At 41.1% G+C, this 14,935-nt stretch overlaps 1 protein-coding gene across 2 annotated transcripts; it reads right to left on the bottom strand.

The window, feature by feature from the left end:
* Positions 1–6: 6 nt before the first annotated feature.
* LOC113238748 (heat shock cognate 71 kDa protein-like) lies at positions 7–14,664 on the bottom strand. Of its 2 annotated transcripts, XM_026475586.1 has the most exons (5): positions 14,534–14,664; positions 11,712–11,841; positions 8,197–9,308; positions 7,762–8,093; positions 5,490–6,733 (listed from the first exon to the last, which is right to left on the bottom strand). In XM_026475586.1, exons 1-5 carry the CDS (start codon positions 14,603–14,605, stop codon positions 6,547–6,549), a joined length of 1,833 nt encoding a protein of 610 aa, XP_026331371.1. In that variant the 5' UTR covers positions 14,606–14,664; the 3' UTR covers positions 5,490–6,546. The 2 variants fall into 2 exon arrangements, with proteins under 2 accessions (XP_026331377.1, XP_026331371.1); XM_026475592.1 differs by lacking the exons at positions 5,490–6,733; positions 7,762–8,093; positions 8,197–9,308 and adding an exon at positions 7–1,925.
* Between the last annotated feature and the right edge of the window lie 271 nt (positions 14,665–14,935).

Raw genomic sequence — 14,935 nt, 5'->3', positions numbered from 1 at the left:
CGGCCACTAGTCGTCGCGTTTTGTGGCCGCGTCTAGTAGCTTGACTCAGCCACTAGTCGTCGCGTTTTGTGGCCGCGTCTAGTAGCTTGACTCAGCCACTAGTCGTCGCGTTTTGTGGCCGCGACTAGTGGCCCAGTGGGTCGGGGCACTAAGCTGAAAATTTGCATTACAATATTATTAATAACTAGTACTACTGTGATACTAATTTAAGCAGACGTATCTATTTATTAGAACTCTTAAACGATCTGTCACAACCACAGCTTTGTTGAATCGAGTATAGCGTATATTTTTTATAAATTTTACTCGACGCTGTCAATGGCGTGTGCCTTACACGGTTTAAATCTTCAAGTTCGCCATATCGAAGAGCAGTTGCAACTCCTGTCGTTTCGAGGCGATTTCGCGCGCCGACGCCTTGGCTCCTACATCAGAAAGCCAGTCCAGCACGGACTGGCACTTGTCCCTGACGCGACCTTGTCCTACGCGCTGCCCGCGCCAGCAAATGCGCTCCAGCTCATTTCTCGCCTCGGCCGCCTCTCGCCTGGCCTCGTCATCCCGCTTCATGGCTTCCGCCTCCCGCACCAGTCGCGAAATCTCCTCCTTCGATAGCCGCCCTTTGTTGCTAGTGATCGTTATCTGGTTTGTACTCTTTGTGACGGTTTGCACTGCCGAAACGTGAAGGATCCCATCGGCATCTATCTCAAAGGTTACATCTGCAGCAGCTTGTCCCCGAGGCAATGGTGGAACGCGGGACAAAATAAACTCTCCCAATTTGTGGTTATCGGCTGTCATCTTTCGCTCGCCTTCAAACACTTTGATCAAAAATTCGGTTTGGTTGTCATAAGAGTTGTAATACCTCTTCGTGTTTTTAGTGGGGATGGTCGTGTTCCGGGGGATGATTACACTCATGATACCTCCAACTACCTCGATGCCGAGGGAAAGAGGGGTCACATCGACGAGGACGAGATCAGAGATGACCTCAGAAGGGTCACCGTCGAGGACTGCGGCTTGAATAGCTGCGCCGTGAGCGACGGCTTCGTCCGGATTTACGGTCTTACTCGGTTCTTTTCCGAAGAACGCCTTAACCATCTGCTGAACGCACGGGATTCGTGTCGACCCTCCAATCAACACTACATCTGCTATATCGTCTTTACCCATCTTCGCATCGCGCATCGCTTGTTCCAAGATATTTTTGGTCTTCTGGAACAGGTCCTGGTTGAGCTCTTCGAAGCACGCGCGAGTGATGACCGCGTGCAAGTCTTTACCACCGTACAGCGCGTCCAACTCCACGGTGGCCTGGGTCGCTGACGAAAGCGCACGCTTTGCACGCTCACACGCCGTTCTCAGCCTCCTCAGAGCCTTCTTGTCTTTGCGTAGATCCAGCCCGTACTTCCTGGCGAATTCGCTGGCGCAGTGCTCCACTAGGCGGGCATCGAAGTCTTCACCGCCAAGGTGCGTGTCCCCAGCCGTAGCGCGGACCTCAAAGATGCCCTCTTCGATGGTCAGTATGGATACGTCGAAAGTACCGCCTCCCAAATCGAAAATTAGCACATTTCGCTCGTCTTCTTCGGGTGTATCGAGGCCGTAAGCTATCGCACCGGCCGTCGGTTCATTGATGATGCGCAGCACGTTGAGGCCTGCGATAGTGCCGGCGTCCTTGGTGGCCTGACGCTGGGAATCGTTGAAGTACGCTGGCACGGTCACCACAACATTGTGCACCGGTTTGCCAATGTACGCCTCTGCCGAGTTTTTGAGTGTGGACAGCACCATGGCGCTTATTTCTTCAGGGAAGAAGCTCTTGCGTTCTCCCTTGAACCGGGCCTGGATCTTAGGTCTGCCGTCCTCGTTGACGACGGTGAACGGCCACAGCTTCATGTCTGCCTTCGCCACGGGATCGTCGAAGCGACGCCCGATCAGTCGCTTTGCATCTGCAACAAGCAGACAATCGAAATTCAGAATTTGGTTAAATGTTTTATGACAATATTATTGATAGTCAACGGAATTCTGTTTCTTTAAGTCATAACTTATTTTTGTGTTAGTATTTATTTATTGTCGCATGTACATAGCAGGTGTTACAAATGTGTTACATTAGGACTAGAGTGTAGTACACTCAAGAGCACGTCAAGCTTGACACTTTGTACTTTGGACCATTCTTATCGTAAGCGGCATAGAGTTGGATTTAAGTTATAAGTGTCCAGCTTGACGTGCTCTTGACCTTGTACATGACCCTGAATAGGACACTGCAAGCCAAGACATTGAATACAATAAAATGAAGCAAAATAATATAAAAGTTTAGAATAGAAATTGGCGTAAACAAAAATGTCAAAATTTAATATTGATGTCAAAACAATTTTAGAATTAAAGCAAAAAACATTATGGAGAAGGTCGAGAGAATGTAATATATTAATAAGTATTATGAATTCCTCAAAAATTACAAGTATATAAACTCATTATCAACTAATTATTAAGTATTTGTAGTTTGATTCATTCAGTTGGTTGAAATATTTTTACATTTCGAGTTCTTAGGTTTTCGCGATTGTTACACATAGGAAATGAAACTATTTTTCCGGATTTAAATCGCGTATATTTGTTTTTTCAAACAAACCGACGTTTCGGGCTCTTTACAGGTCCCATGGTCACGGTTGAGTGAGGTGGTACAGTCTTCAACCAGTTATGTCTAATATTGTTACATATTCTAATATAGATGCGGGGCAGGTCTTAACCTGCCCCGCGCGGGCACACGCCGCCGCGCCCACGCCTGCACTCAGAATGAACCCTTAGGTTATGTAAATGTGTGAGTCCTTATACACGGCGCCAGCGGGAGCGAACACATACAAGCCGCGCAGTTATTCATGTCAAAATCATTTATTCCATAGGTAAAGTAAAATCATTTATTCCAAACTACCTGCTAACATTCGTGACAGTCCATCGGTGGCATCTTTCAAACACAAATTAAAAGAGCACTTCCTGTCGAACGCGTTAGATAGTTTATAGGAAACATATTTGTAAACAAATAATCTGTTATTATAGTATATGTATATTCTGCTTATGTATGTATTTATGTATATAAACTTCATGTATGTGTGTATGTCTGTCGTATGTATATTATTATTATTTATATTTTATTCACATTTAAATTTAAATTTTGTTGTACAATAATTAGTCCCGCAGACTTCATTTTTGCACCACGGCTAGGGTTGGCTGGAAGAGATCTCTTATAGAGATAAGCTCACCTTTGTATATGTCCATTGTAACGTCTGTTTCATGTTCCTTTTTTTTGTACAATAAAGAGTATTATATATAAAGTTTTTACACTTGAAAACATTGACTTACAATTATATGGACGTCGGGTCCGCGCTAAAAAGTGTCCGAACTTATAGGGCGTTAAAATCGTATACAGAGCGTCATTCACGCTTTAGTCTTCGTTTGTTCGACTGACAGCGAAGCAAGCAAAATTAGACAGTACTGCGTTGACATTACAATTTAAATACAACGTTTTAGCTTTTTCATATTCATTTACATGTCACTACGTTTAAATAGGTTGACTTGGGACATTTTTTTCGTGGTTTTTGTATTAGACCCGTCGTCCATTTATTTGTAAGTCAATGCTTGAAAACGTAATTTTTTAAGCTAATGCTCGTTCACTGCGCTGACTTCCCTGAGAAGAACGAACAAGAAAGTCTAGGGGTTGTTCTTTTTAAATAAACTTCATCATATCAGCCGGAAGACGTCCACTGCTGAACACAGGCCTCCCCCAAAGATTTCCAGACCAGCCGATCGGACGCGACGTGCATCCATCAGTTACCCGCCGCCCTTACCAGGTCATCCATCTATCTAAATAAAATTAAATGCTATGGAATACACTGAATTATATTGTGTGGAATCTAGACCCACTCACAAGGCGAAGAGATATTGCTACACGTTACACATACAAAACTGATAAAAGCACCCGACTTAAAATGAGCTCTTCTAGTCCACTCCTAATGTCGATCAAAGTTTGTAATAAATTACCAAAGTCGTTAGTAGATGAGAAAAGCGACATAATATTTATAAAAAAAAAGTAAAGAGATTGCCAATAGAAAAATGTTGTTATGCTGTTTCAGAATTTATTATGTCCTTACCAGTTTGTTGTGCCCTATCCAGGGTCTACACTTAGAATAACAACGCATAGAAACCTAGTCCGCACACGCTAAGTGAGGCAAATTGAAGCGCTCCCAATGGGCCTTCACGAGCGGGCGGGCCGTCAGTGCTCAAGGTCAACTTGCACCGCGAACAGCTCAAGAATTTTAGCTAAAAATGACGAAATGTGCGGTAAATGAGTGTAAAAATACGCCAGACCAACATAAAATAGATACTAACATCACGTTCCACAAGGAAGTAACGCATTTCAACTTGTATTTTTATATAAATATTCAATAAAACCGAAAATTAACCTACTACTAAAACTAGCCTACATGAATTTGATTTTTGCCTCACTTGTGACAGTTCGTTTGATATGAAACTATCATTCTATGCGTTATTATTCTAAGGGTATACAATGATCTGTCAAATATTAAACCTATCATCCTGTAAAACATTGTAGACAATGCAATAGAGTATTGATTGATGAGCGACTTACCTGCAGACGCTCTGCTGAAGGCAGTGTTGGGCAAAATTTAATTGGCAATTAAAGATTGACAATTGATTAATTGTCAATTGCGAAACAGCAATTAACGATTGATCAATTGTTAATCGCAAATACCTACAATTAACAATTAATCAATTTTCAATCTTTTCAATGTTTTTGATTAAGAATTAACAATTAAAACTGACAATTATGATAAATTTATAAGGCATATGGGGGTGAGTTAGGGCGCTGGTTGTGGGCCTGCTGGGGGCAGGTCAGGGGGCCGGTTGGGGGCCTGGTTGGGGGCCCCGGTTGGCGTCCCCGCTTGGGGTCCCCGGTTGGCGTCCCCGGTTGGGGGCCCGGTTTGGGGCCCGCTTGGGGCCAAGCGGGGACCCCAACCGGGGCACCCAAGCGTCGCAATTGATTTAATTGCAATTGATTTCAATTGAATTGATTTTTTAATCTGATTGAATTATTGATTGAAATTTAATTGATTAACGCCCAACACTGGCTGAAGGTCGCCATGTGAAAGCGTACATCGAAATATACAAACAATGATTCACGACAGATTCCTTGTACTTGTACTACCAAAACCAATTTAACACGTGGAACTCATTTGGGGAAAAACCGACCTCAAAAGTCATTCATCATAGATTACCACCCTTAGCGGTGGATAATTTTCTTCAAATTTAAATGGGACCACATATGAGGTACCGTTTTTCCAACAAACAAAGAATCGTCAAAGTCGTTTCACAAATGCCTCCGGAGTTATCGCGTAACATACCTTTTGAAGTCGGTTAAAAATGTAAAAGTCTAAGTAAATAAAACAATATTTTAATACTCATTCATTTTCATTTTAATAACATAAAAAATTTAATATTAAAAAAGTTTATAAGCTACTTTTGGACCCCGAAATTCAACATTTTACATGAATATTTATGTTGACTACGAAACAACTTCGTGATCGAACACAAAGAAAAACTTTTGTTTGTTTGTTTTGTTTTTTTGTTTCGACCCGACAGGACTTAACCTGTGATCACGTTGCACGTAGCGTCGCTCTGCCAACTGAGCTACAAGTCGCAGGTCGACGCAATTTTTCTATGAATGTTATAGATTATTGTTATGTTTAAGTAAGCGACATCTTGTGAGAGATTTATGAATCCTCTCACTCAGCTGGTATCTTTAGGCTAAGAACTCATGGAGTGGTTTTCACCCGCGCCCGCCGCGGTTGCAAAATTTAGTAGTACATCTCACGACGCGTTTTACGCCCGCAGCGGAGACGGTTGCTCGCGGCGGCCGCAACCGCAGCCGGAGTTGAAGTCGATCAATTAATTTACTACCAGTTACCATTTTTCTTAAAAGTTCTGAATAAGTAGATACGGCCATCCGAAAAAAATTAAAGAATTGTCTTCATGTTTTTTTAACTCATTAATAGGAACAACGAATAATCCGTAACGATCTCTTTCCTGAATCAGAGGATGCACCCAGAATCTTTTAGGTCTCCTTCTTTTAATCCTTCGATGAAGTAAGTATAACGCGATAGCTCGTTTTTGATGAGTCCATGGCGACGTCTGAGACTTAACTGATGATCTCAATTGATCGTAAGTAACCTCGCGTCTCCCGCCAAGTTTGCGGGCCGTTCCGCAACCGCGGCGGCTACGTGACCGCACAAACCTGTGGTATCGTGACAGTTGAAATGAAACAGCTGTCCCGCAACCGCAGCGGGCGCGAGTCAAAACCGCTTCGTGAGTTCTGTCTCTTACAGTTACGACAGGCTGAAGTTGAGCCGCTTTACTAAATGTATTAATGGTTTTTTTAAATTGAATTTAATGCTGTTTGATCATAGTCAAATTCCCAATTTATATTTCTTTTGTGACATAACTTTAATACTTTGTTGTAATTATTAATACAAAGTCGAACTATTTATTCGACTTTCGACCTTATTACAATTTCTTAATTGGCACGCACACTCTCTCGAGATCACTCAGTTTACTATTGAGTTCTTTGGCTGTAGCCTGCTGGTTCTCCCCGAGCCAACCGAGTATCTCTTTGCACTTGTCCAAGACTGCTTGCTTTGTTTCCGGCTGTATGCGGTCCTTGAAAGCTTTGTTCTCCGCCTTCGACCTCATGCTGGAAGACAAGACCAATGTTTTGATCACTTACGAAAAACCTTGTAACAATTGTTTCACCTACGTCTGTCTACTCAAGTCTTCGAATTCGGGCTCTCATATTTGAGATTCTCGGACTTTATACGCGAAATAAATATTTACCATGAGCTTTTCGGTGAAGGGAAATATCGTAATGAAACCTGCGCGTTGAAGACGGTTCACAACCCTCAGAAAACGCGTCCCCAACCCGCATAGGGCCAGCAGGCCGTTCAGCAATTTTCGTTTGAGATATCGACGATCATATTCGCTGATTGTAGTCGTCACCAAATAAGAAGCCAAATTTGCCACTTGTCATCGTGACGGAAATCACATTATACGATTTTCACGAGAAATCGATTCAACATTTTAAGAGTTTGTGATTGCTTAGATTATTTTTCGGTTCATTGTTAATCAGGGGGCCTAAAAGGCCAAATCGTGCAATTATGTTAAAAGCAATACATTTGTAGCAATTCCTCTTAAGTTCGTAAAATTCCGATGAATTGTATCCAATTCTTTTAATTTTGATTTTATAATATTCATAAATGGTTTATTACGAGAATTTAGTGTAAATAAGTAAGTTCATCAATAAAACAACTGCATAAGTCAATATATTTTCCGAGAAATCGAAGTGACTCGGTGAAATTCGGCGATTAATTGCTTACAACACTATTATTTAAGAAAAAAATAGCTTGAGGACGTAACTGTTTTCAGGACGTTTCGGAGTAACTCAAAATTGCATTTTATTTTGGAAAATAGTACTTCAATATGTTTTGTCATATTATATAATGTTTCAATAAAATTTATGTATTTTATGTAAGCTCAATTATGCTAATTATTGTTGGTTTATTGTTTCGTTGATCGCATTCAAAGTTACATACTAAGGGCTTCTTTAGCTGTCAAATTAGGCCTCTTATTTGGTGACGACTATAATAGGGAGCTAAGTTGACACGATGATGCTTTAATCATATAGGAGAAACATAACAAAATAACTAATTCAAAGTTTCAACTAACCTGTAGCAATAATACTCCAGTGAATTTCTCGCTTCAGCAGAGATTTTTATTTGTTCCTCTTCCTTTTTGTACATTTCTGCTTCTTTGACCATTCTGTCGATCTGGTGCTTGGAAAGTCTGCCTTTATCATTCGTTATGGTGATGTTTTTCGATTTATTCGTGCTAAGTTCGACAGCTGACACATTGAGTATTCCGTCTTCGTCAATTTCGAAAGTGACGTCAATTTGTGGAACCCCCTTGGCGGCTGGCGGGATACCGGTAAGTGAAAATTTACCCAGAAGATTATTCTCACGCGTCATTATGCGTTCGCCTTCGAATACTTGAACGAGAACCTAAAAAATAATTAACACGGTGAAAAAACAATCACTGTATTGACTTTTGGCGTCAAAAAACCGAAAAATGTCGGCAGAAATAATTGTAAGAATTCAAAATTACCTGCTGTTGATTGTCCACTGCGGTGGTAAAAGTCCGCGTTGCTTTCGTAGGGATAGTAGTATTCCGTTCTATCAACTTTGTCATAACATTCCCAATAGTGTTGATTCCCAGTGACAGAGGCGCCACGTCCACGAGCACCAAATCCATGATAACTTCAGAAGGATCCCCGTCCAGAATCGCCGCCTGCACAGCCGCTCCGTACGCAACGGCCTCGTCAGGATTCACACTCTTGTTTAACTCTTTATCCTCAAAGAAATCCAACACCAGTTTTTGGATAAACGGAATCCTGGTCGAACCTCCTACAAGAATGACTTCGTTGATATCTGCCTTGTCTATTTTGGCATCGCGCAATGCTTTCTCCATAGGTGCCAAAGTCTTCTCAAAATGGTCCCTGTTCAGCTCTTCGAATTGTGCTCGAGTGAAATTTATGTGAAAATCTTCACCTTCATGCAGTCCAGCGATATCAATACTTGCTTGCATTGCTGTAGACAGAATACGCTTGGCGCGCTCACATTGGTTCTTAATTCTAATCCGGGCTTTTTTGTCTTCACTCAAATCTATGTCGTGCTCCTTTTCAAACTCACTTAGACAATATTCCACCATACGAGTGTCGAAATCTTCACCGCCCAGGTGAGTGTCGCCAGCGGTAGCTCTGACCTCGTAGATGCCTTCCTCTATGGTCAGTACAGAGACGTCAAAAGTCCCGCCTCCCAAGTCGAAAATTAGCACGTTACGTTCTTCGTCGTCATCGGTTTTGTCCAGTCCGTAAGCAAGAACAGCAGCAGTAGGTTCGTTGATGATGCGTAGCACGTTGAGGCCTGCGATGGTGCCGGCGTCTTTGGTGGCCTGACGCTGGGAATCGTTGAAGTACGCCGGCACGGTGATCACGGCGTTGCGCACCGTCGCACCGAGGTATGACTCGGCTTGGTCCTTGAGTGAGGACAGCACCATTGCACTCACTTCTTCAGGAAAGAAACTCTTGGTTTCACCCTTAAACGTCACTTCGATTTTAGGCCTTCCGCCGTCATTTTCAACTACTTTGAAAGGCCATTGCTTCATATCCTTTTGCACCACGGGGTCGTCGAACCGACGCCCAATCAGCCGCTTGGCATCTGTAACAAGCCATCCATAACTTTGCTTAATTGTCATTCTCTTTTGTCCCCCATTAATCGAGAGTGAAATTGTATTTTTCCAAACCTTTCGGGATAAAGGCAGATCTGATACATAATAAACTATATATTGTACTTTTGGCACTCCGAAGCATTATTTCTGGAGTGTTCTCTAGAAGTGCATCGTAATATATCATGGATGGCGCCAATTACCGGAAAATGTGTTACAAATACCAAGCGGCGAGTTTTACAGTGATTGTAGTAATTAAATTTTTATTGAATTGATATTCAATTATTTTTTGGTGAAATTACTCCACTAGTTTGTTATAATTATTAATACAAAGATCGAACACTCAGAAAAAACACTCAGAAAAAATTCCTTCGATCCGGTCGGATTCGAACCGACGTCTTCTTGCATACCGTGCCAGACGCTATACCAACTAAGCCACGGAACGAACCAACGGACCTCACGAATTTTTCTATGTGCTTGCGTCGTGTCTTTGTACTTGGTTTTTCAACCAAGTGATTGTAGTAATTGACGCATAATACAGGGTCCTAATTCTGCTAACTTCCTTGAAACCACTGGTCATTGTAACTGTATTGAGACTCCACTGAGATTGTATTGCACTTATGACAGTCTTTGTTATTCTGCTAAAATCTTTTATTATTATTATTATTTCTTTAATGGCGGTCACTAGGCTTAGGCCAGTGTTAGTTCCGATGTTAGAACATTAAACCAACCAAAAACGTCATCGACGGCCCAACCCCGTTGCGAAAGGTATGAGACTGGCTACGGAAGAAAAAACTGAAGAACCGCTGTCGCCAAAACTCACACTAACTTAATTTGAAACACTATGAAATCTTGATAATGATTGGTCGTAAAAAAAGAAATAACAAATTCAGGACGGTTACCTTAGTCTATTACCATATTCTTATAAGTTCAATGCCTATTATTGCAAGTCTTGATTTTATATTATAATTTCCATAAACGTGCTGCCATCTAGCGGTCAATAGATGACTGACGACGAATCAGAGATGTTTACATAGTTCTCTAAAAAGAGGCGACCATATTGCAGCAGTATAAGGTTTACTTTTGTTACAAGTACGTGATATTTCACGTACTGTTGGCACACATGCCTCGCAAACTAAGCACTTCTACTGTATTTATTGTTCTGTGACACAGTTTGACAACTGTTTATTACGACGTCCGTGTGTTAAAGGAGACTGTGCTCATAGTCATGCTAGTGTTGCCTAATTAAAAAAAAATACCAAGTAGTTTATTACTATTTGGTGTATATAATACCAAGTAGTTACTATAAACTACTTGGTATTTTTTTAAAGTACAAGGAGTACCTTGTATCCATATGTAAACATATCGCCCCTAGGCATTGACTTACAAATAAATGGACGACGGGTCTAATACAAAAACCACGAAAAAATGTCCCCAGTCAACCTATTTAAACGTAGTGACATGTAAAAGAATATGAAAAAGCTAAAACGTTGAATTTAAATTGTAATGTCATCGCAGTATCGCGCTGTCAGTCGAACAAATGAAGACTAAAGCGGAGTTTGACGCTCTGTATACGATTTTAACGCCTTACAAGTTCAGACACTTTTTAGCGCGGACCCGACGTCCATATAATTGTAAGTCAATGCCCCTAGGAATATTTTTTTTTATAATAACAAGTGACGGGGCGAACAAGTCGCGAGCCTGAAGGTAAGTTACACGCCTGTCCATACCAGTTGCAGTGCCACTCAGAGCTTTAAATCGCAAAGAACTGAGGGGCACGGGTACTGCCACTGCGCCCGTCACCCTGAGACATAAGTTGACAAGTCCCATGTGCCTGTAATTTCACCAGCACCCGTCAAAACCGGAACACAGTAATGCTGACATTACTGCTTGGCGGCAGAAGTAGGTAAGGTGGCAGTACTTCCCTGGACTAACCTAGGATAAATAAACTAGTTGGAATGGTATCAACCGGCTTTAATACAAAATCCGTTGTTACCTAACGCACACACCTGTCGACTTAATCTGTCATTACAAAACTAAGATAATATAGACTTAATTGAATACCATTAACAAACTAAATTTGAGAAATAATGTTATGTAGAAAAATTAATCCTATTGGAATTCAGTAAAATTTACTTAATCGTCAATACATCCTGTTCAATCAACAGCTCATGTAATGACGAATTTGCCTTTGGAGTACCATTACTCAACACTAGATGGCGTTGTATTCAATAATTTTAATGGAAGTTTATTTAAAGCTAGAAATCCTATACCAATGAGAGTTTCGTTGCCCGATTATGTTCTTAAGGAACATAATTATGGCTACAAAAGAACACACTTTCATTAATTTGTTTATTCCGTAAGTGGAAAGTATAGGATTGATTCAATTGACATACCGAAAATGGTGTTTTCGGGGTTGACCGCGTCCTGGGCCTTGGCGGCGTCACCGACGAGTCGTTCGGTGTCCGTGAAGGCCACGTACGACGGCGTGATGCGGTTGCCTTCGGCGTTGGGTATCACCTCCACCTTTTAACAATACGAGATTCAAAGAATGTGTAAACAAAGTGATAGTCTAGGTTAGAAAATACCATTGACTTACAATTATATGGACGTCGGGTCCGCGCTAAAAAGTGTCCGAACTTATAGGGCGTTAAAATCGTATACAGAGCGTCATTCACGCTCTAGCCTTCGTTTGTTCGACTGACAGCGAAGCAAGCAAAATTAGACAGTATACTGCGATGACATTACAATTCAAATTCAACGTTTTAGCTTTTTCATATTCCTTTACATGTTACTACGTTTAAATAGGTTGACTTGGGACATTTTTTTCGTGGTTTTTGTATTAGACCCGTCGTCCATTTATTTGTAAGTCAATGGAAAATACCAAAAATGTAAACCAATATGGCCGACATCTAATGAAGACACATAACCTCATATGTTAATCGTAAAGAATTATTTTTTTATGAAACAAATTCGGAAATCAAACAGCGTATATTTTTTTTAAAAAAACCAACGGGTTGGGCTTTTCAAAGGTCCCATTATTACGGTTTACTTAGCTGTTTTAGGTATTTAAATTAATAACTTACATAACTACACAGTTACCACACAGAATGCAGTGTTAGTATGCATTAAATATTAGACATAACGTTGGTTTGTTTGGAAAAACAAGTATAACGTGATTCTGAGCAGAAAGAAAAATTTCATGTAGGCCAGTAGCACTAAAGCTCCGTGGGAAAGAGTTCGTCCTGGGCCCTGATTTTAATTCAAAACGGAATCGAACCGATCGGGTAGCCCATCCGCAATATTATACGCCTCGACTCGGAAAAGATGCAGTTTCCGATCGGGAGAGGCAATCAAAATCAAGCTGCAGGTCAAAGTCAAAGATTATTTATTCCCTAGGTAAAATAAATTTACACTTGAAAACGTCACATTTAAGCTACTGCTCGTTCACTACGCTGACCTCCCTGAGAAGAACGAGCAAGAAACTCTAGGGATTGCTCTTTTCAAATAAACTTAAATGCTACGGAATACACTTTGAATCAAATTTGTGTGGATTCTGGAGCCATGTCGTCTTTCCATACATCTTTATCTAACACGTAGTCTTCAATTTTGTAATATGACTTTTCGATCAAAATATTTCTAATGTAGTTTTTAAACTTAGGAAATGATAAACTTAATATATGCTCCGGAATCTTATTGTAAAAACGTATACAGTTCCCCATAAAAGAGTTGTTTACCTTAGACAAACGAAAACGTGGAATCACGAGTTTGGACTTTGTTGTAAGGTTAATATTATGGATATCTTCTTTCTTATTGAAATGTATATTTTTACGGGCATATAAAATATTTGAGTAAATGTACTGTGATGCCACAGTCATGATACCAGTCTCCTCAAACTTTTCTCTGAGAGAAACCCGAGAGCCTAGACGGTACACAGAACGAATCGCTCGTTTTTGCAATACAAATATGGTTTGAATATCTGCCGCTTTACCCCACATGAGAAGTTAAGGTAAGTTGCCACTGCCACCTTACCTATTTCGACAGCCAAGCAGTAATGTCAGCATGACTGCGTTTCGGTTTAAAAGGGTAAGGGTGCTGGTGAAATTACAGGCACATGGGACTTGTCAATTTATGTCTCAGGGTGACGGGCGTTGAGGCAGAGCTCCTCAGGTCTTAGCAATTTAAAGCCCCGAAGGGCACTGGGACTGCAATGGGCAGGCGTCATCGGTCTTCAAATACCTTAAATTATTTTTCTTTATACCTTAAATTAATTTTATTAACAGTCATTTAAAATACCAACACGCTATGATGGCCGTTTTGACGTTTGCCCGCTCATCAAGTTTCGTATTAATTCATAACTACATTGTAGGAGCTAATTGATGTACATTATTTTGTCAATAGTGAAGTGCAATAAAATTTATGGATGTATAATTTTACGACACAACTTGGCACTTATAGGATCGCTGGCTAGCACAACTTCTACCGCCGGCAAACTCGCGTCAAAGCTCAATGCAAAACAAAGAAGTTTCGAATTGACGATATATTAATTAACATTTTGATTTTCGTTCTTATATTATTATATTTTTATATAACAATTATTATATTTTTTTCGAATCTGTCAAACCGGCCATCATAGCGTGCCGGTACCGTAATTAATGAAAACGCCGAGTTTCAAATCAAAAGAAAAAAACAATAAAAAACTTCCAACGGCTTTGGCGAGTGAGAAAACTTTATAGGGGGAAATCTTTATGGATACCCCTGAGCCCAGGGAGACTCAGGAGTTATGTGGAGACTCTCCCTTCACACTGGAGGGCCTACCCCACTATAACCCCTCCGAGTTTCCCTCTCGCCGGTTGAGTCGGCGCCATGGCATCAGTGAACATTCACCGCCCAATGCCGACGCCGCCGCGCCGCCCGGCCGCCCTAGCTTGTACCAGGGCTCCCGCGCCAACGGAGGGGCGAGTCGGTTGTCCTCCGACCCGCCCCCCAGACGAGTGAGGCCGTGCAATGCAGGCTACGGAGTCTCTGTCCAGAGCCCGCTGGTCTCACTAGGGGATCAGGCGAGCAGCGAATTGCCTTCGCCTTCTCCCCGTACGTCTGCGCCGGAGCGTCGCTTTTTGGTGGGAGCAATGGTTTTTACTCAAAAAACCATTGCTCCCACCAAAAAACGAGAGCAAACTTTACTGGTCTGACCAAAATATGCCAAAATAGTTAATACCTTGCCATTCCTGAAGACTGCAACACAGGAGAACGTTGTACCAAGATCGATGCCAACTGCTGGTGCTGCCATCTGTTGAACAAAGTTAGTAATTTAAAATTGAGTTGTTTAAAATGTGTGTTGTGCTTATACAAGTGTTACTAATGAGTACAAACTTGACAAATAGATTTTATTACCCTTAAGTGCATGATAAGATACAATGCAATGCAAACTTTGAAATGATAATGTCAGTTGTTATGAGCACGCCAAGGTCACAGAAAGGACTATTTGATTTTCATGAACAAAATTTCAAATTAAATGTTCAGTTTATTTAATTGTTGTTGTAATTAAATGTTCGGTCTTCTTTTTATTAAGAAACTATGTCATTTAGAAGAAAACAATCCTTATGATCGAGGCTTTCGA

This window comes from Hyposmocoma kahamanoa, unplaced genomic scaffold (genome assembly GCF_003589595.1).
Source record: "Hyposmocoma kahamanoa isolate Upper Pololo Valley unplaced genomic scaffold, ASM358959v1 108, whole genome shotgun sequence".
NCBI classification, from domain to species: Eukaryota; Metazoa; Arthropoda; class Insecta; order Lepidoptera; family Cosmopterigidae; genus Hyposmocoma; species Hyposmocoma kahamanoa.
This window is presented reverse-complemented; position numbering and strand designations above follow the sequence as displayed.

Excerpts from the sequence above, each read along its gene's own strand:
- LOC113238748 (XM_026475586.1), bottom strand. The coding sequence starts at position 14,605 with ATGGCAGCACCAGCAGTTGGCATCGATCTTGGTACAACGTTCTCCTGT. Across the intron at positions 11,842-14,533 it reads CAGTCTTCAGGAATGGCAAG|GTGGAGGTGATACCCAACGC; the intron begins GTATTAACTATT and ends TATTGTTAAAAG. Across the intron at positions 9,309-11,711 it reads CCCCGAAAACACCATTTTCG|ATGCCAAGCGGCTGATTGGG; the intron begins GTATGTCAATTG and ends GGCTTGTTACAG.